General features: G+C 39.2%; 1 pseudogene, 2 gene segments (V, D, J or C) and 1 further gene; all 4 read left to right on the top strand.

Moving 5' to 3' along the window:
* Igh (immunoglobulin heavy chain complex) overlaps positions 1 to 20,808 on the top strand; it is a 2,751,187-nt gene that overhangs the window by 2,397,827 nt on the left and 332,552 nt on the right.
* On the top strand, positions 652 to 944 carry Ighv2-3 (immunoglobulin heavy variable 2-3). The segment is given in 1 exon segment: positions 652 to 944. A coding segment is annotated over 1 exon segment (293 nt).
* Positions 8,200 to 8,668, top strand: Ighv6-1 (immunoglobulin heavy variable V6-1; annotated as a pseudogene). The gene is given in 2 exon segments: positions 8,200 to 8,247; positions 8,364 to 8,668. Coding segments are annotated over 2 exon segments (353 nt in total).
* Positions 14,387 to 14,680, top strand: Ighv5-4 (immunoglobulin heavy variable 5-4). The segment is given in 1 exon segment: positions 14,387 to 14,680. A coding segment is annotated over 1 exon segment (294 nt).

Raw genomic sequence — 20,808 nt, 5'->3', positions numbered from 1 at the left:
CTTCCTTGCAATCCAATTTCCAAACAAGATAACAATAGATCTGGCTCCACAGACACCACGAGAATAGTCTTAAATAGTTCTTTAAGTAGAATGTCTGATCACTAAGAGCCCAATTCTATCCTAAATACTCTTCTGGATTATACATAAATAAAAATTTAACATAGAGCATGGGGCAATGATCTCCCTGAACTACATGAATGGGGCCTCATTTTCTAAATGTTCCCATGTTTCTTTCTAGCTCTGCACAGAGCAAATCCTACAACTTCCTGCTTTTCTACAATGTGAACTCCAGACAGTACCAGAAAAACGTTCCTTGTGTTCCTCTCCAGGTGCTCCAACAAGCACAGGGCAAATTTCTGTCACCTGGAGGGCAAACTGGACACCTTTCTCTCTGCTTCCTTTTATTCTCTCAGGAACCTCCCCCAATGCAAAGCAGCCCTCAGGCAGAGGATAAAAGCCCACACAAAGATGAGAAGCCCCATCCTCTTCTCATAGAGCCTCCATCAGACCATGGCTGTCCTGGCACTGCTCCTCTGCCTGGTGACATTCCCAAGCTGTAAGTGTGTCAGGGTTTCAGAAGAGGAACTAAGACATGTCAGCTAGGAGATGTGTGACTAATGGTGATGTTGCTTGTCCCCAGGTGTCCTGTCCCAGGTGCAGCTGAAGGAGTCAGGACCTGGCCTGGTGGCGCCCTCACAGAGCCTGTCCATCACATGCACTGTCTCAGGGTTCTCATTAACCAGCTATGGTGTAAGCTGGGTTCGCCAGCCTCCAGGAAAGGGTCTGGAGTGGCTGGGAGTAATATGGGGTGACGGGAGCACAAATTATCATTCAGCTCTCATATCCAGACTGAGCATCAGCAAGGATAACTCCAAGAGCCAAGTTTTCTTAAAACTGAACAGTCTGCAAACTGATGACACAGCCACGTACTACTGTGCCAAACCCACAATGAGAGAAGTCCATTGTGAGCATTCACAAATACTTCTCTGCAGGGATGCTCACAACCAGCAGGGGGCGCTGAGGACACAAAGGAACTTGCCAGGATCTCTTCTGGAATCTAGGGAGTTCTGGCCTGTGTCTATCAGCATGTGTTTCAATGTTAGAGTTCTGAGTTTTCCTTACCGCAACAGAGATATTTTAGAGCCCACTTTTCATTGTCATTCTACTAAATTTGTTCACACAGTGGAAGGATTTGCTAAATGATTCTATAATCTAATAGGGTCAAACAAAAACAAATAATTGAGTTGATATCTACCCAAAAAAAAAAAATCCCTCAAAGTGGACAACTGTGTAGGTGTTGAAAACCAGGGAGATTTGGGAATAGATTATTTCTCTCTTGACCGTAGTTTTAATCACCTTTCAGCCATTTACTGTATTTAATTCATGTATAAAGTTAATTGTATTCATCTTCCCTAACATGAAGTTTTCAAACACATGTCCACAATTTAATGATGACACAGTTATCATTATGAATGATAACTCCTAAGATCTCTGTCCATATATGAAAAACATAATATGCTGTTATTATCTATAGCCAAAAAAACATACGTATCATTATTGAAATAATCCTTCCCATCTAACTGAATAGTCTTCTCATTCTACACTGCCTAGGCTACAATCAGCCTGCTCTAATTTTACCTTTGCTCAGATCATTGCTTTCTGTTTCATTTGATAAGATGGTGTCTGGTTGTCACTGAAAATGTGTCCTCCAGTTTCACACTGATTAATGTGATATTCAATCCATTGGAATGTCATCATTGTTACTCCAGGTGCAGCAGAAATAGCTCAGTGGTTGAGAGAGAATATTGTTGTTGGAGGTGTTCAGGTTAAATTCATGATACCCACAATGTGCACCTCCTATGCAGACACCTTGAAGAAGTGGGTTGGACATAACATATTCAGAATCAATAGTTAGAGATACTAATCCTTGAAGAAGTCATTTTTCACCAAGTATATATGCTACATATTACTGAGGTTTGTGGTGGTTTGAGTATGGAAAGAGAAACTATTAGGAGTTTTTAGGAGTACCCATGGCTTGTGTAGGAAGGACTTCACTGTGGTTCTATATTCACTCTCTACCCAGTGCAAAATAGAGCCCTCTCCTGCCTGCAAGGGGAAAGAGTGTCTCTTCCTGGCTCCCTCTAATTCAAGATGTAGAATCTTAACTCTTCTAAACACTATGACAGTGAAAATGCTGTCATGCTTCCCACCATAATAATAGACTGAACCTCTGAAACTTTAAGCCAACCTCTAATAAATCTATTCTTTAATAACACTGAACTTGGCTATGGTGTCCTTTCACAACAGTAAAATAGAAACATAGACAAGGCTCTAACTCTCTGTAATAGAGGACCAACTCTATGTCCTTGGTGTTGTATATAAATTATTAAATAAATGCTATAGAAAATTTGTATGGTCAAAAATCCACCTCCTTCTTCAAATCTGCTGATCTGGAGCCATATAGATTAGATTCCTTTTCTGCACTCAATTCCCTTACTTGTTGAGACATTTTGGGGACATGCTCAGATTCCCTGAACTGCCACCTGACAAACAAAAAACAAAAAACAAAAAAACCTCCATTAGACGACAGTATTTTTTCCAAATTCATAATAACTACTGATCCATATATCCAGGTATATCATGGAGATTTGAAAACAAACCGATCAATGCTAAAGTGGTTAAGTGCCTACATCTTTGGTTTATGTCTGTTCATAACCTGGTGCATAGACAGAGATGAAGACTGCATTTTTCTCCTAGGCCACACGTCTTCCACAAATTCTGCCTCTACCTCTCCAGAGTTCCAAGATCATTGATCTCTGGGTCCCCCAGGAACCCTAAGGGTGCACTCTGGCCAGCCTGTACACTACTGTGGTAGCTTCTACCCGGGACCTTGGTCGTTGCTCAATCTTCCCTTTCCAAAGCCTGGCCAAATTCCTCCAAGCTTTTGTTCTTTTCATCAGGCCACCTAAGTCATCTTGAATGAAAAACAACACAAAACCTTAATTTAAAATCATACATGACACAAGTTCTGGGTACGGAATCAATCACTCTAATCTCATCAACTATTTTATGATGGAAATCTCCCAACATAGAAGCTGCCACCAGGTCTAAGAGTTACTCATCTACATGTTGCTTCCTCTCACACCCAGCCTAACTATAAAACGGCCATTTCTTCCTCCCATGTCCCCTCTTTCTCAGACCCAGAAGCTCCCCTTCCTGCTCTTTGCCCAGCAATTGGCTTCTTCTCGTCTTTATTATCTTATCAATTAATTAGGGCGAAATTCCCCTACGAACAGGAAACTTGATATATCAGTCAAAGAAAATAGTAAATCTAAAAAATTCCTTAAAAGTTACATGCAAAAAATCCAAAATACCGTGAAAAGACCTAATCTAAGGATAGTAGGAACAAAAGGTGAAGTGTGGCTGAGAAACAAATTAGGAAAAATCACATTCTTAGCAATAAAAAAAAATACTATAAACTATATTGGTGTTACTCTTATCTAGCAAGTGAAAGATGTGTGTGACAAGAACTTCAAGTCCCTAAAGAAAGAAATCAAAGAACTCAGAAGATGGAAAGAACTCCAATGTTCATGGATAGGCAGAATTAACATGATGAAAATGCCAATCTTAACAAATCAATCTACAGATTGAGTACAATTCCCATCAAATTTCTAATCCAATTTATTACATGCTGTGAAAAAGCAAATCTCAAATTCATATAGAAAAGCAAACAAACAAAAAAACTGAGGTATCTAAAACAATCCTGAACAATGAAAAAACTTCAGGAGAAATCACCATTCCTGACCTCAAGCTGTACTGTAGAGCAATAGTTATTAAAACTGCATGGTATTTGTATAGAAGCAGATATTATGATCAATGGAATTGAATTGAATACTCAGAAATAATACCACACATTAATGAACACTTGATTTTTGACAAAGAAGCCAATAATCATAATAAAAATCATAATAAATAGAATGAATCCCCCAGCAAATGGTGCTGATCTATATGCAAATAGATTCATATCTATCATCCTGCACGAACTTCAAATCAAAGTGAAGGGCAGACTTCAACCTATACTGGATTAACTAAATCTAAATGAACAAAAAGTGGAGAATAGTTTTGAACTCATTGATACAGGAAACAATTCCCTGAAGAGAACCACAATGGCTCAGGCTCTAGGATCATAAATTGGTAGACAGGATCTCATGAAACTGAAAAAATTCTGTAAGGCAAAGGAGATAGTCAATAAAACAAAATGGCAGCCTACAGATTGGAAGAAGATCTTCACTATCCCTAAATCCCCTTGAAGGCCAATATCCAAAGAATATAAAGAACTCAAGAAGATATCCTCCACAAAACCAAATAACTCAATTAAAAATGGACTACAGAGCTAACCGGAGAATTCTCAACAGAGGAATCACAAATTACTGTGAATAACTTAGAGGAACATACAATATTTGTAGTCACCAGGGAAATGCCAAAACTACCCTGAGATTCTACTTTATACCAATCAGAATGGTGAAGATAAAAATTCAAATGACAGTGCATGTTGGTGAGGATGTAAACACTTTTCCAGTGCTGGTGAGATTACAAAATGGTACAAACATTCTGGAAATCAGTCTGGCAGTTTTTCAGAAAATTGTAAATAGTTCTACCTGCAGATCCAGCCATATCACTCTTGGGCATATACATCAAATGTACTCCACCATACCACTAGGATATATGTGCCACTATGTTCATAGCATCCTTACTGTTAATAGCCAAAAGCTGGAAACAACGAAGATGTGCCTCAAACAAATTTGTATACAGAAAATGTGGGTTCTTTTACACAATGTTATTATGCTCAGCAATTAAAAAGTGAGAACATCATAAAGTTGTCAGGCAAACAGATCAAATGAAAAAGTACAATCCTGAGTGAGATAACAGAACCAAAATGACCTGATTGGGTTGTAAGCACTGGTAAGTGGATATTAGACAAGAAGTATAGAATATCAGTGATGAAAGCCACAGACCATAATGAGTTTAATAAGATGGAAAGCCCAAGTATGGATTCTTCAATCCAATATAGAAGGAGGGACAAAATAATCAGAGGAGGCTAAGGGAGAAGGAGATATTTGGGGGGAAATGGGAGAGGAAGGGAGAAAGGCAGAAAGGATCAGGTGTGGGGGAGACTGGAAAGCAGCCCAGAGGTCCAGGGAAATGAATGTAAGTATTCGGGTGAATGTAGGTGGGAGGCAGGGGGAACCTCTGGAAAGTCCAAGAGACCTGGTATGTGAGAGGCTTCCCAGATGATAATCTTAGCCTTCATGCCTAACAGTGGTAGATAGACCCTGAAGAGATCACTTCCAATAGATGCAGAGGGCCCTAAGTGGTTGCATGGTGTCCCCAACCTACCCTCAAAATTGTTAATACTCATAGCAATTAAGACAATGCAAATCAAAATACCCTGAGATTATATCTAATATCTGTGACAATGGTTAAGACCAAAATCTCAAGTGATTGCTTGTGCTGGCAAAGATTCAGAGAAGGAAAAGTCTCCCCATGGCTTGTGGGAATGCAAACTCTTACAACCTCTTTGGAAGTATATTTGATTGTTACCTGGTATAAAATGGCAAAAAGAAATGGTGGAAGGGGACTTAAAAGGAACAAAAGGAAGAAATTTAGGATGCAAAACATGTAAGTCTGCTGCAAATAAAAACATGTTTCCACTGCAAACCCTGAGTCCCAGACAGAAGAGGACCTGAAATTCTTCAAATACAAAGAATGTCTAAACCCTGAGGACATTATCACAAATAAGTAAAATTCAGAAAATTCTGAGTGCTCCCGTCACAGAGAATGAGTTCTGCTACCATCAGCTCATAGGTGTGACCCTCTACAAAACACATATTATTGAAAAAGCAATATTATGCCTAGACTTTGGAAAGACTGAGCTCATATCTAAAAATACAGTGATGTGTGGTTCTATTTAATTACACATTTACACTAAGGAAACATGGCAGTATGGAAACAAAGCATGTCCTGTGCACATGCACAGAGAGAAACTAAACAGAGTATGGTGAATCCCTAACCAAAAGGAAAAAAAAAGGAAAAAAAAAGGTTGTAAAACCTAAATAGTGGTCAGCTCAAAATGAAGTATAAGTCCAGTGTACCCTGTGCCCTCCCCTTGACTCCATGAGAACTACACTATCCACATATACTCATATGCACATAATTAAAAACAAAGTATTTAAAATATTCTCCCTCAATGCTACTAGTTAGCCCAATGGTTGAGTTCTTGTGTACTATATATGAGTTTTGAGTCAAATATAAATATTTCAAAAATATATTCCTTCCTCTTGATTTATAAAAGTTGTATTTCAAACATCACTGCTTCCTGTAAAATGTTAGGACAATGTTTGTCCCAAACAAGAGATAAGACTCATAATTCTTTCATTTCTAAAACTTCTCTGAGATTTGAATCACTAGGATAAAACTTAGCATAGAGATCAAGGAGATGAGAGTTGGTGTCCTCCTGAGCAGACATATTTCTGCCCCCTCACCTCCAACTGGGCTTCTTCATCTTAGTCAATGCATGTGGGCTGAGTAGGTTGCATAATTACAGAGGAATGGATATTAAACCCAATATGATAAAGAAGAGAGGGAAGATAGAAATCAGGAAAAAAATCGAAAGAAGGGAAAAGGAGGCATGAGACAAGGAGAGGCCAGAAGGGTTATTAGGAATGAATGGAAGAAGAGGGAAGTTAATGGGGATGAACCTATATAATCACAATATATTATACATAATCATGATATTGTTCATTTTAAGTAGCATAGGTAACATGGAATGAAAAACTGTTCTGAATAACACAGGATATTAATATGCATGTATGTATCCATCCTTGTATGTGTGTCATTGTGTAGTTTGCCTGCTGTGCATGTCTTTCTGTATGTCTACATCAGAGTGTTTATGTTTGTTTGGGTGATGCATATTTTCTCATAATACAACTGTGTAGGTGAGGAAAACCAGGAAGATTTGGGAATAGATTATTTCTCTCCTGACTGTAGTGTTAGTCACCTTTCAGCCATTTACTGTATTTAATTGATGTTTAAAGTTAATTGTATTCATCTTCCCTAACATGAAGATTTCAAACACATGTCCACAATTTAATTATGACACAGTCATCATTGTGAATGATAACTCATAAGACCTCTTTCCGTATATGAAACACATAATGTTCTGTTATTACCTATATCCAACAGACTTACATATTATTATTGAAATAATCCTTCTCATCTAACTGAATAGTCTTCTCATTCTACACTGTCTATGCTGCAATCAGCCTGCCCTAATTTTACCTTTCCTCAGATCATGGCTTTCTGTTTCATTTGATAAGATGGTGCCTGGTTGTCACTGAAAATATGTCCTCCAGTTTCACGTGATTAATATGATTTTCAGTCCTTTGAGAACAGAGCCACAGCAAAAATGAGATGGAATGTCGTCATTGTTACTCCAGGTGCTGCAGAAATAGCTCAGTGGTTAAGAGAGAATATTGAACTTTGAGGGGTCCAGATTAATTCCTGATACACACAATGTGCACCTCATAACCACATGTACGTACAGGAAACTCAGTATGAATGTGGCCTCCATGAGCACTACACTGCTCCCACAAACATATATACACATAATTAAAGATAAATAGTTTTTAAAATTGTTAATCTAATGCTAGGAAGTAGACAAAAAATAGAGCTCTTCTGTCATGTACATATGTGTAGCAGATTTAAATGTTAAACATTCAAGAATACATTCCTTGATCCACATTAAAAATTTGTGAAGAGTAGAAAAGACGGTGGCAAATGATAAGCTTATATCTAGTAACACAATTATGTGTGGTGATATTTAATTATACATTTAAACCAGGACACATGACAATATGGAAACCAAACATGTTCTATGCACATGCTCTAAGAAAAGCTAAATGGAGTGTGGTGAAATCTAAATCCAAAGAAAACATTAATATGATACCTCCGTATTTTGCCAAACTCTGCAACTTAAAACTGTGTCTTTCACATCTTCTATCTGCTATGAGGACTTTCTCCTGCCCATGTATAACTCCAGAGCATGCTACAGCAGGAAGACATACAAATATTACTTCTCTGCACCCATGAAAACCAGCTCTGTCCTGACTGACCCTGAAGCTCTCAGAGGAGCCACTCATCATGAACTTTGGGTTCAGCTTGGTTTTCCTTGTCATTATTTGAAAAGGTAATTCATAAAGGTAAGATTATGTCTATTGACATGAGAAACAGAAAATTTGTTTTGTTTCTCCATTTTGTTTTGTTTTGTTAGTGACAGTGTCTGACTCAGGATTCTCTGTTTGAAGGTGCCCAGTGTGAGGTGAAGCTAGTGGAGTCTAGGGGAGGCTTAATGCAGCCTGAAAGGTCCGTGATACTCTCCTGTGCTGCCTCTGGATGCACTGTCAGTGACTACTGGTTGGCCTGGGTTTGCCAGGCTCCAAAGAAGGGGCTGGATGGGGGGGGGCATTAATTTTTCATGGTGGTGGTAGCACCTCCTATGCAGACACCTTGAAGAAGTGGGCTGGACATAACATATTCAGAATCAATATTTAGAGATTCTAATCCTTAAAGACATCACTTTGACCAAGTATATATGCAACATGTTATGGAGGTTTGTGGTGGTTTGAGTATGCTTGGTCCATGGAAATGGAAACTATTAGGGGATTTTAGGAGTACCCATGGCTTGTGTAGGAAGGACTTCACTATGGTCCTATATTCACTCTCTACCCAGTGCAGAATAGAGCTCTCTCCTGCCTATAAGTGGAAAGAGTTTCTCTTCCTGGCTGCCTTCAATTCAAGTTGTAGAATATCGACTCTCCTAACACTATGACTGCGAGCATGCTGCCATGCTTCCCACCATAATAATAGACTGAACCTCTGAAACTTTATGCCAGCCTCTAATAACTGTATTCTTTAATTAGACTGAACTTGGCTATGGTGTCCTTTCACAACAGTAAAATAGAAACATAGACAAGGTTCTAAGTCTCTAACTAAAGGACCATCTCTATGTCCTTGGTGTTGTATATAAATTATTGAATAAATGCTATAGACAAGTTATATGGCCAAAAAATCCACCTCCTTCTTCAAATCTGCTGATCTGCAGCAATATAGATTAGATTCCTTTTCTGCACTCATTTCCCTTACTTGCTGAGACATTTTGGGGACATGCTCAGATTCCCGGAACTGCCTGCTGACAAAACAAAAACAAAAACAAACAAAAACAAAAACAAAAAAAACCTCCATTTGACGACAGTATTCTTTCCAAATTCATAATAACTACTGATCCATATATCCAGGTATATCATAGAGATTTAAAAACAAACCAATCAGTGCTAAACTGGGTAAGTGCCTACATCTTTGGTTTATGTCTGTTCATAACCTGGTGCATAGACAGAGATGAAGACTGCATTTTTCTCCTAGGCCACACGTCTTCCACAAATGCTGGCTCTACCTCCCCAGAGTTCCAAGATCACTGATCTCTGGGTCCTCCAGGAACCCTAAGGGTGCACTCTCTCCAGCGTGTACACTACTGTGCTAACTTCTCCCCTGGACCTTGGTCCTTGCTCAATCTTCCCTTTCCAAAGCCTGGCCAAATTCCTCCAAGCTTTTGTTCCTTCCTTAGGCCACCTAAGTCATCCTGAATGAAAAACAACACAAAACCTTAATTTAAAATCAACAGATGACACAAGTGCTGGGCACGGAATCAATTACTCTAATCTCATCAACTATTTTATGATGAAAATCTTCCAACATAGGAGCTACCACCAGGTCTAAGAGTTACTCATCCACATGTTGCTTCCTCTCACTCCCAGCCTAACCATAAAAGGGCCTGTTCTTCTTCCCATGTCCCCTCTTTCTCTCTCAGACCCAGAAGCTCCACCTACTGCTCTTTGTCCAGCAATTGGCTTCTTCTCGTCTTTATTATCTTATCAATTAATTAGGGGGAAATTCCCCTACCTACAGGAAATTTATTATATCAGTCAAAGAAAATAGTAAATCTAAAATATTCCTTACAAATTACATGCAAGAAATCCAAAATACCGTGAAAAGACCTAATCTAAGGATAGTAGGAACAGAAGGTGAAGTGTCCCAGCTCTGAAGACTAGAAAATGTTTTCAACTATTTTATCTAACAATGAAGACATGGATCTGATGAGGCCACCTACTATAGCCATACAAGACTGGCAGTGGAGGGATAAGGATACCAACCTGCCCACAAAACTTTTGACCTTAAATCAGGTGTCTAAAAGAAATGCAGGGACAAGTATGGAGCAGAGACTGAGAGAATGGTCAAGCAATAACCTGTCATACTTGAGACCCACCAGATTGGCATACACCACTCACTGACTTTATTTATGATGTTCCATTATGCTTACAGGCATTTCTCTAGCATTACTATTCTTGGAGAGACTTTTCACAGCATCTTACTGAAATAGATGCAGATACCCAAAACCAAACATTTGATGGATATTGGGACCCTTGGAGAACTATTGGGGGAGTGATTGAGAGACCTCAAAGGGATTACAACCCCACAGAAAAACCAACAGAGTCAACAAACCTGAACCTATGGGAGATCTCAGAGACTGATCAGCAACCAAAAACCACAGATGGCCTAGATCGATTCCCTTGGCACACATGTAGCAGGGGGCTGTCTTGTCCTGCTTCAGTAGGTAAAGGTGAGCTTAATGCTTCATAGACTTGATATATCAATATGCAGCAACACCCAAGTGCTTCCTACTATCTCAGAGTTGAAGTGGTGGAGATGGGCAAAGGGACCCTGATAGGAGACAACTGGGGAGAGGCAACATTTGGGTCAGAAAGAAACAAAGAGAGAGAAAGATAAAGACAGAGATGAAGAAAGGAAAAAAAACAAAAAGGAAGAGAGAGGAAAGGGTAAAAATAGCCTTGGAGAATTCAGGGATTCAAGAGACATGCCTAAGCATAGTAAAATAATACACGTAATGGCAGCAGTCAATAGCTAACATTGAATTAAATAGAAAGAAACTTAAAGCAATTCCACTAAAGTCAGAGACAAAGTTGCCCAATCTCGCCCTATGCATTCAAAATGTATATAAAGTTCTAGCTAGGGCTGTAAGACAAGTAGAGGAGATCAGAAGGAAACAAATTAGAAAGAAAAATTCAAAGTATTGTAATTGGTGGATGATATGATAATAAACATTCGTGACCTCAAATTTTTTCCAAAGAACTCCTACACCTGATGAGTACCCTCAGCAAAGTGGCTAGAAAGAAAATTACTTCATAGAATTCAGGAGCCCTCCTTTATAGAAAAAATAAAGTGGATGAGAAAGAAATTAGGAAAATCACATTCTTCGCAATAACCAAAAATAATATAAAATAGCTTGGTGTGACTCTAATCTAGCAAGTGAAAGATGTGTGTGACAAGAACTTCAAGTCTCTGAAGAAAGAAATCAAAGAACTCAGAAGATGCAAAGAACTCTAAAGCTTATGGATAGGCAGAATTAACTTAATGAAAATACCAATCTTAATAAATCAATCTACACATTCAGTGCAATTCCCATTAAATTTCCAACCCAATTTATTACGTACCTTGAAAAAGCAAATCTCAAATTCATGAAGCTAAAACAATCCTGAATAATGAAACAACTTCAGGAGAAATCACCATCCCTGACCTCAAGCTGTACTGTACAGTAATAGTAATAAAAACTGCATGGTATTTGTATAGAAACACATATGATGATCAATGGAATTGAATCGAATGCTCTGAAAAAATACCACACATTTATGGACACTTGATTTTTGATAAAGAACCCAATAATCATAATAAAACTCATAATAAAAAGAATGCATCCCCCAACAAATGGTGCTGATCTAGATGCAAATAGATTCATATCTATCATCCTGCACGAACTTCAAATCAAAGTGAATGGCAGACTTCAACCTATACTGGATTAACTAAATCTAAATGAACAAAAAGTGGAGAATAGTTTTGAACTCATTGATACAGGAAACAATTCCCTGAAGAGAACCACAATGGTTCAGGCTCTAGGATCATAAATTGGTAGATAGGATCTCATGAAACTGAAAAAAATCTGTAAGGCAAAGGACATAGTCAATAAGACAAAATGGCAGCCTACAGATTAGAAAAAGTTCTTCACTATCCCTAAGTCCCATGGAAGGCCAATATCCAAATGATATGAAGAATTCAAGAAGTTATCCTCCACAAAACCAAATAACTCATTTAGAAATGGACTACAGAGTTAACCAGAGAATTCTCAACAGAGGACTCACCAATAACTGTGAATCAATTAAAGAAACATTCAATATATGTAGTCACCAGGGAAATGCAAATCAAAACTTCCCTGAGATTCTACTTTATACCAATCAGAATGGTGAAGATAAAAAATTCCAATGACAGCACATGTTGGTGAGGATATGAACACTTTTCCATTGCTGGTGAGATTACAAAATGGTGCAACCATTCTTGAAATCAATCTGGCAGTTCCTCAGAAAATTGTAAATAGTTCTACCTGAAGATCCAGCCATACCACTCCTGGGCATATATATAAAATGTGCTCCACATTACCACTAGGAGATGTGCCATTATATTCAAACCAGCCTTGTTAATAGCCAAAAGCTGGAAACAACCCAGATGTGCCTCAAACAAAGATTGTATACAGAAAATGTGGGTTCCTTTACACAATGGTATTGTGCTCAGCAATTAAAAACTGAGAACATCATGAATTTGCAGGTGAATGGATCAAATGAAAAAGGAAAATCACCCAAAATGAACTGCATGGGATGTACTCACTGGTAAGTGGATATTAGACAAAAAGTATAGAATATCAATGATAAAACCCAGAGACCATAAAGTGTTTAATAAGATGGAAAGCACAAGTACAGATTTTTAAATCCGATATAAAAGGAGGGACAAAATAATCAGAGGAGGCAGAGGGAGAGGGAGATATTTGGGGGGGGGGAAAGGGAGAGGAAGGGAGAAAGGCAGAAATGATCAGGTGTGGGGGAGACTGGAAAGCAGCCCAGAGGTCCAGAAAAATGAATGTAAGTATTCAGGTGAAGGTGGGAGGCAGGGGGAACCTCTGGAAAGTCCAAGAGACCTGGTATGTGAGAGGCTTTGCAGATGATCATCTTAGCCTTAATGCTAACAGGGGTAGATAGACTCAGAAGAAATCACTTCCAACAGAAGCAGAGGGCACAAAGTGGTTGAATGGTGTCCCCAACAACCCTCAAAATTGTCAATACTCATACCAATTAGGACAATGCAAATCAAAACACCCTGAGATTATATCTTATATCTATCAGAATGGCTTAGATCAAAACCTCAAGTGATGGCTTGTGTTGCAAAGATTCAGAGAAGGAAAAATCTCCCCATGGCTTGTGGGAATGTAAATCCTTACAACCTCTTTGGAAGTATATTTGATTGTTAGCTTGTATAAAATGGCAAAAAGAAAATGGTGGAAGTGGGACTTAAAAGGAACAAAAGAGAGAACTTTACGATGCAAAACACGTAAGTTTGCTGAAAAAAGAAATATGTTTCCAATGCACACCCTGAGTCTCAGACAGAAGGGGACCTGAAATTCTTCAGGTACAAAGAATCTGTAAACCTTGAGGACATTCTATTACAAATAAGTAAAATTCAGAAAATTCTGAGTGCTCCCATCACAAATAATGAGTTCTGCTTCCAACAGCTCATAGGTGTGACCCTCTACAAAAGCCATATTATTGAAAAGCCATATTGTGCCCAGAGTTTGGAAAGACTGAGCTCATATCTAGAAATACAGTTATGTGTGGTTCTATTTAACTACACATTTACACTAAGGAACCATGGCAGCATGAAACCAAAGCTTGTTCTGTGCACATGCACAGAGGGAAACTAAACAAAGTATGGTGAGTCCCTAACCAAAAGAAAAAAAAAGGAAACTAAAATGTGTTTCAAATGCTGTAAATAAAATCTGGTTTTTTGATGCCTTATATATCTGTTATCATCAGTGGCATCAGCCTAGGTCCAACTCCGGAGCATGGTATAGCAGGAAGACATGCAAATAAGTCTTCTCTGTGCCCATGAAAAACACCTCGGCCCTGACCCTGCAGCTCTGACAGAGGAGGCCGGTCCTGGATTCGAGTTCCTCACATTCAGTGATGAGCACTGAACACGGACCCCTCACCATGAACTTCGGGCTCAGCTTGATTTTCCTTGTCCTTGTTTTAAAAGGTAATTTATTGAGAAGAGATGACATCTGTTGTATGCACATGAGACAGAGAAAAATTGTTGTTTGTTTTGTTAGTGACAGTTTTCCAACCAGTATTCTCTGTTTGCAGGTGTCCAGTGTGAAGTGCAGCTGGTGGAGTCTGGGGGAGGCTTAGTGAAGCCTGGAGGGTCCCTGAAACTCTCCTGTGCAGCCTCTGGATTCACTTTCAGTAGCTATGCCATGTCTTGGGTTCGCCAGACTCCGGAAAAGAGGCTGGAGTGGGTCGCAACCATTAGTGATGGTGGTAGTTACACCTACTATCCAGACAATGTAAAGGGCCGATTCACCATCTCCAGAGACAATGCCAAGAACAACCTGTACCTGCAAATGAGCCATCTGAAGTCTGAGGACACAGCCATGTATTACTGTGCAAGAGACACAATGAGGAAATGTTACTGTGAGCTCAAACTAAAACCTCCTGCAGAGCACCCAAGACCAGCAGGGGGCGGAGAGAGCATAGTAATTTGGAAATTTGCAGACTGAGGACACAGCCATGTATTACTGTGTAGGATATACAGTGAATGGATGTCGATGTGAGCTCAGACACAACCATCCCTGAAGACTGATCAGGACAAGAACGGAGGGTTGAGACCTCAGAGAGTTCTGAGTCACACAAAAGCCTGTTGAAAGAGGCATATAGGGACGTACTCCTCTGTTTCTGCTGCCTACCCATATCACACTTTAAGATTCTGTCGACAGGTATAGTGTGTAGTAATCCTTGAAGTATCCTAATTTTTATTTGAAAAATCAATTTTGCACTGTGATATATATTTTCATTAACATATTGTACTCTGTCCTACTGATGCATTATCTATTTTATCTGCTTTGCCCTTTCTCCCCCTTCACTACCTCTGTCTTTGTCCCCATTCCTCCATCCTTCACTTTGTGCTTGTATGTAGGCGTACTTGTGTTCATCTTGACATTTGATAACTTTCTCTAAAAATCTGAATATTTTTTAAGACACGTTCAATTATTAATTGTGTATCGCACCACTGGCCAGACTAATTGTCCAGTGAGCCTCAGTGATATTATTCCCAGTGAACACCTCCATGGAGAGAATGCTGGTTGCATGCCACACTCAGCTCTTTTTGTAGTCATGGAGACCTAATGTCAGAGATTATGTCCCATGAAAGAGTTCTTCTGTGGCAAGGACTTGAACCACAGGGATATTTTAAATATACATCACATTGTTTTTCAGTTTGAGGTGAGCTCTTACCTTATTAAAATGAGGGCCATCACAAAGGGCAAGTGATTCTGTGTCATTAGCAGCATCAGATCATGAAGAAGCAAAAGAAACTTGAGATTGTAAACCCTAAATAAAGGTCAGCTCAAAATGAAGTATGCGTCCAGTGGACTTGGTGCCCTACCTTTGACTCCATGAGCATTACACTATCCACTTATAATCATATACACATAACTAAAAACAAAGTTTTTAAAAATTTCTCCCTCAATGCTACTACTTATCCCAATGGTTGAGTTCGTGTGTAATTTGAATTAAATAAGTGCCACAGACTCTCTGGGTCCCTGGTCTGTGAAGAACGGGATTTCTTAGGCAGATGGACAAAGAATTTGGATGAAAATGACAGACAGACTACACGAGAGGTGTGTTGAATCTGAATGTATTGTTCTGGTTGAGCTTCAGACTTATATAACAACGAATTATCAGAGGATACAAATCACAAAAAGACAAGATACACTGAAATTCACCAGTTCCAGCAGAAAGGAATTTACAGGGACTAATTAAATGTTTACATTAGGGATAACAAGCCCTGCCTAGGATCAGCCTAATGCCAGGCAAGAATTTCACACTATAAGGTTAAAAGCATCAGGGGGTTGTTAACTCTTGACAGGCCTTAAGAGTAAAGCGCTATCACAGAGCTCTAAATTCTTAGGTCTAATAAAACTTATCTTGTCTGGAGAGTTTCCCCTTATCAGGGTAGTATATCAACTTATACTTGACATGGAAGTAGCCTGTAGTAAAAGATTTCTATCTCAGTGAGACTTTTAGTCTCTATCTACAGACAGCTGAGTAAATAGCAGATGTTTATAATGTTTTATGATGCAGCTTAATTAGTTACTGAATAGGTTAAGCTCCTTGCTGCTATCTGGAATCTAAGAACACTGGAAAAAGGTTTTAGCTATGTTAGAATACAATCTTAAAAGGCATTTACTATAAGGTAATACTATATAGAGTGCACGTGAATCTATACACTAGATAAATGTGGTGGAAATTTGAATATAATGGGTTAGGGAAAGAGATGCCATAACTCTGGGAGGAAAATTTCCCTGGACTCTTATCCTCGTGAAACAGCTTCCAGGCTTTTCGCCTGACAAACCGATCCAAACTGGAGAGTTGGCTTTCGCCAGAATATCCAGGAGGAGAGTCCTAGAAATTCATTTCTCATGAGCAGCTTTTTGGCATTTCTGCCTCACAAGCTGACTCCACCAGAGTGCCCTGACAAATAAGATCTTAATTCAAATAGAAATATTTCAAAAATATATTCCTCCACTTGATTTCTAGAGCTTGTATTTGAAACATCACTACTTCCTGTCAAATGTTAGGACAATGTTTGTCTCAAACAAGAGATAAGTCTCATAATTCTTTTCATTTCTAAAACTTTTCTGAGATTTGAATTAGTAGGCTAAAACTTAGCATAGAGATGAAGGAGTTGAGAGGTGGTGTCCTCATGAGCAGACATATTCCAGCCCTCCGGCCTCTACTTGGACTTCTTCATCTTAGTCAATGCTTGTGGGCAGAGTAGGTTGCATAATCACCAAAAAAGGGATAATAAATCCCATTTGATAAAGAAGAGAGGCAAGATAGAAATCAGGAAAAAAGGGAAGGAAGGAACAAAGAGACATGAGACAAGGAGAGGCCAGAAGGGTTATTAGGATTGAATGGAAGAAGAGGGAAGTTAATGGGGACAAACCAATATAATCACAATATATTATACATAATCATGACATTTTTCATTTTAAGTAGCATAGGTAACATAGACTGAAAACCTGTTCTAAATAAAACAGGATATTAGTATGCATGTATGCGTCTTTCCTTGTATGTGTGTCTTTGCCTGATGTGTGTGTCTTTCTGTATGTCTACATCAGAGTGTTTATGTTTGTTTGGGTGATGCATATTTTCTCATAATATGTAAATGGTTTACATGGCAGAGTTTACCACAGCATCCTATGACCACATAGCTCAGTTCAGGGGTCAAGTGCCCAGGAAAGCTGGGAATAAGACACTGCCTTCAGGGTTGGGCACTGAAGAAGCCTCTGCAGACTGTATAGCTCCCCTTCCCACCTAACATTCACAGTGAGATTCAGAACACCCTTAGCAGAGGCTGATAACTCACTTCAGCGCCTGCCTTCCTCATTTCAACGTGTGGCAAAGACTGTGTTGCTTATAGGCACAGTCCACTCTTATTTTTTTTTCATTCATTGGTGTTGATCAGTAAATAATGAGATTCCTGTATATGCTGTGGGTCATTTTCACAGCCCACCTGATGATGTAGTGCACACCAGACTCAGAAGAGGAGTCAGCAAGAGATATGAAATTGCTTACTCCTTTCCTTATTCCTCTCTCTCTCTCTCTCTCTCTCTCTCTCTTTGTGTGTGTGTGTGTGTGTGTGTGTGTGTGTGTGTGTGTGTTCTCGTGTGATTTTCCTCCCTACTTCTACCATATTTACACTGACACTCAGAACACTGATAATTTACACTTTCGGTTTTCTGTCATCACAAATGCTGGGTGACAATGAAAAACCTTGGAGGGCTAATGCTCATTTTAGGATTGGATAAACCAAACTTAGTCATCAAAGCATTATTTTCTTTGGAAAAGGTGACTCAGGAAGGTGGACTCCAGAAAATCAAACAACCCCATTAAAAAATGGGGCTCAGAGCTGAACAAAGAATTCTCATCTGAGGAATACCGAATGGCAGAGAAGCACCTGAAAAAAATGTTCAATATCTTTAATCATCAGGGAAATGCAAATCAAAACAACCCTGAGATTCCACCTCACACCAGTCAGGATGGCTAAGATCAAAAATTCAGGTGACAGCACATGCTGGCCAGGATGTGGAGAAAGAGGAACACTCCTCCATTGTTGGTGGGATTGCAAGCTTGTACAACCACTCTGGAAATCAGTCTGGCAGTTCCTCAGAAAAGTGGACGTAGTACTACCAGAGGATCCCACAATACCTCTCCTGGGCATATATCCAGAAGATGTCCCAACCAGTAAGAAGGACACATGCTCCACTATGTTCATAGCAGCCTTATTTATAATAGCCAGAAGCTGGAAAGAACCCAGATGCCCCTCAACAGAGGAATGGATACAGAAAATGTGGTACATTTACACAATGGATTACTACTCAACTATTAAAAAGAATGAATTTATGAAATTCCTAGGCAAATGGATGGGCCTGGAGGGCATCATCCTGAGTGAGGTAACCCAATCACAAAGGAACTCACACAATATGTACTCACTGATAAGTGGATATTAACCCAGAAACTTAGAATACCCAAGATATAAGATACAATTTGCTAAACGCATGAAACTCAAGAAGAACGAAGACCAAAGTGTGGACACTTTGCCCCTTCTTAGAATTGGGAACAAAATACCCATGGAAAGAGTTACAGAGACAAAGTTTGGAGCTGAGACAAAAGGATGGACCATCTAGAGCCTGTCATATCCAGGGATCCACCCCATAATCAGCTTCCAAACGATGACACCATTGCATACACTAGCAAGATTTTGCTGAAAGAACCCAGATATAGGTGTCTCTTGTGAGACTATGCCAGGGCCTAGCAACAGAAGTGGATGCTCGCAGTCAGCTATTGGATGGATCACAGGGCCCCCAATGGAGGAGCTAGAGAAAGTACCCAAGCAGCTAAAGAGTTTTGCAACCCTATAGCTGGAACAACATTATGAACTAACCAGTACCCCAGAGCTCTTGACTCTAGCTGCATATGTATCAAAAGATGGCCTAGTCAGCCATCACTGTAAAGAGAGGCCCATTGGACTTGCAAACTTTATATGCCCCAGTACAGGGGAACGCCAGGGTCAAAAAGTGGGAATGGGTGGGTAGGGAAGTGGGGGGGATGGTATGGGGAACTTTTGGGATAGCATTGGAAATGTAAATGAGGAAAATACCTAATAAAATATATTTAAAAATCAGTTATTAGAATAATTCATCTAATGGTTCTCCTGCAAACTGGAATTCTTTTATCATGTTTGTAACAAAAATCAGGCTCCAAAAAATTATAAATAGACATACATATGTGTGTGTGTGTGTGTGTGTGTGTGTGTGTGTGTGTGTGTGTGTGTGTGTGTAGATAGATAGATGGGTAGACAGATAGATAGATACATATATGGATTTGATGGTTGCAGCAAATTCTAATGAATTGGTTCCAACAATCCTACACACATAATACATTCATACAGATTTGATAGATGGAGCTAAGTTTTAAATAAATTATTATTCTCCCATTGCTTATATATACACCACCAAAATTCTCTAAAATGGAAATGTGATTGCATTGTATTTTTCTTTTACTGAATGACTATAAAAAATTACAACATTCTCCATAAATTTACATGAAAAAAATATTATGTAGTGCAGGTAAAGAAAACAAATTGACCCAAGAATGGTGTATATTCATTACTAAGCAACTTTTTAGATTCACAAAGTGTGGGTAAACAAGGTAATTTTTTCAATCAGTTTTTTTTTTAACTGGCAGGCAGCAATTCAGAGTTACAATGAGAGGATTAATTATTTTATTGTGTATTTTAAAATAAATCTTACAAAAATATTAATAGAATCACAAATTTATACTTTTGTATAAAAACAATCAGTCATTTCTACTTTAACAAACAGAACTCACATCTACTCATCAATCATTTTATTAAGTCATATTACAAAGCTGAGTGCTAACATGGGTATAAGAAAACCATAACCTTATTCACCAGCCCAGCGTCAAAAAGAAAAAAACCAGTCATATCAGCTGCTGCTTCAAGAGTTCTTGTTCCTTGACATTAACAAAATCCCTAGCTTAACTATTAAATTTTTTTTCAAAACTTCTAATTGATCCCTTAGATAAATGTTTGTGCTAACCATCGGGACACATCCCATGAGTTCTGAAGCAGTGTGTTGTTCTTCATGCATGGCCCTTTTGCAGAGCTGTTAGTGTAGGGGAAGAGGGGGGAGAGAGAGCCCGTGTCCAGCCAGAGTTCCTGTGCTCTGGGCAGGCAGACATGGGAGGACAACCGAACACTTTCCACTCGGCCTTTGGTGGGCATCTGGCTGTGTGAAGTTACTGACCCCACATGGTGGGGGATGGACAAGGGGCAGCCCCTGGTACCAGGAGCCCCAGGGCTACACTCTCAGCCCCAGATATACAAGAAGAGGGCAGAGGGAGAGAGGCTCCCACACAGGCGAGAGTCCTTAGTCTGGTCTGTGGCTGGAGCAGGGGAATTCCTTCTGATTGGAGATTAGGCACAGCTGATTAG

This window comes from Mus musculus, chromosome 12, assembly GCF_000001635.26.
Source record: "Mus musculus strain C57BL/6J chromosome 12, GRCm38.p6 C57BL/6J".
Taxonomy (NCBI): domain Eukaryota; kingdom Metazoa; phylum Chordata; class Mammalia; order Rodentia; family Muridae; genus Mus; species Mus musculus.
Note: the sequence above shows the minus strand (reverse complement) of the source record. Positions and strands in the feature narration are given on the sequence as shown.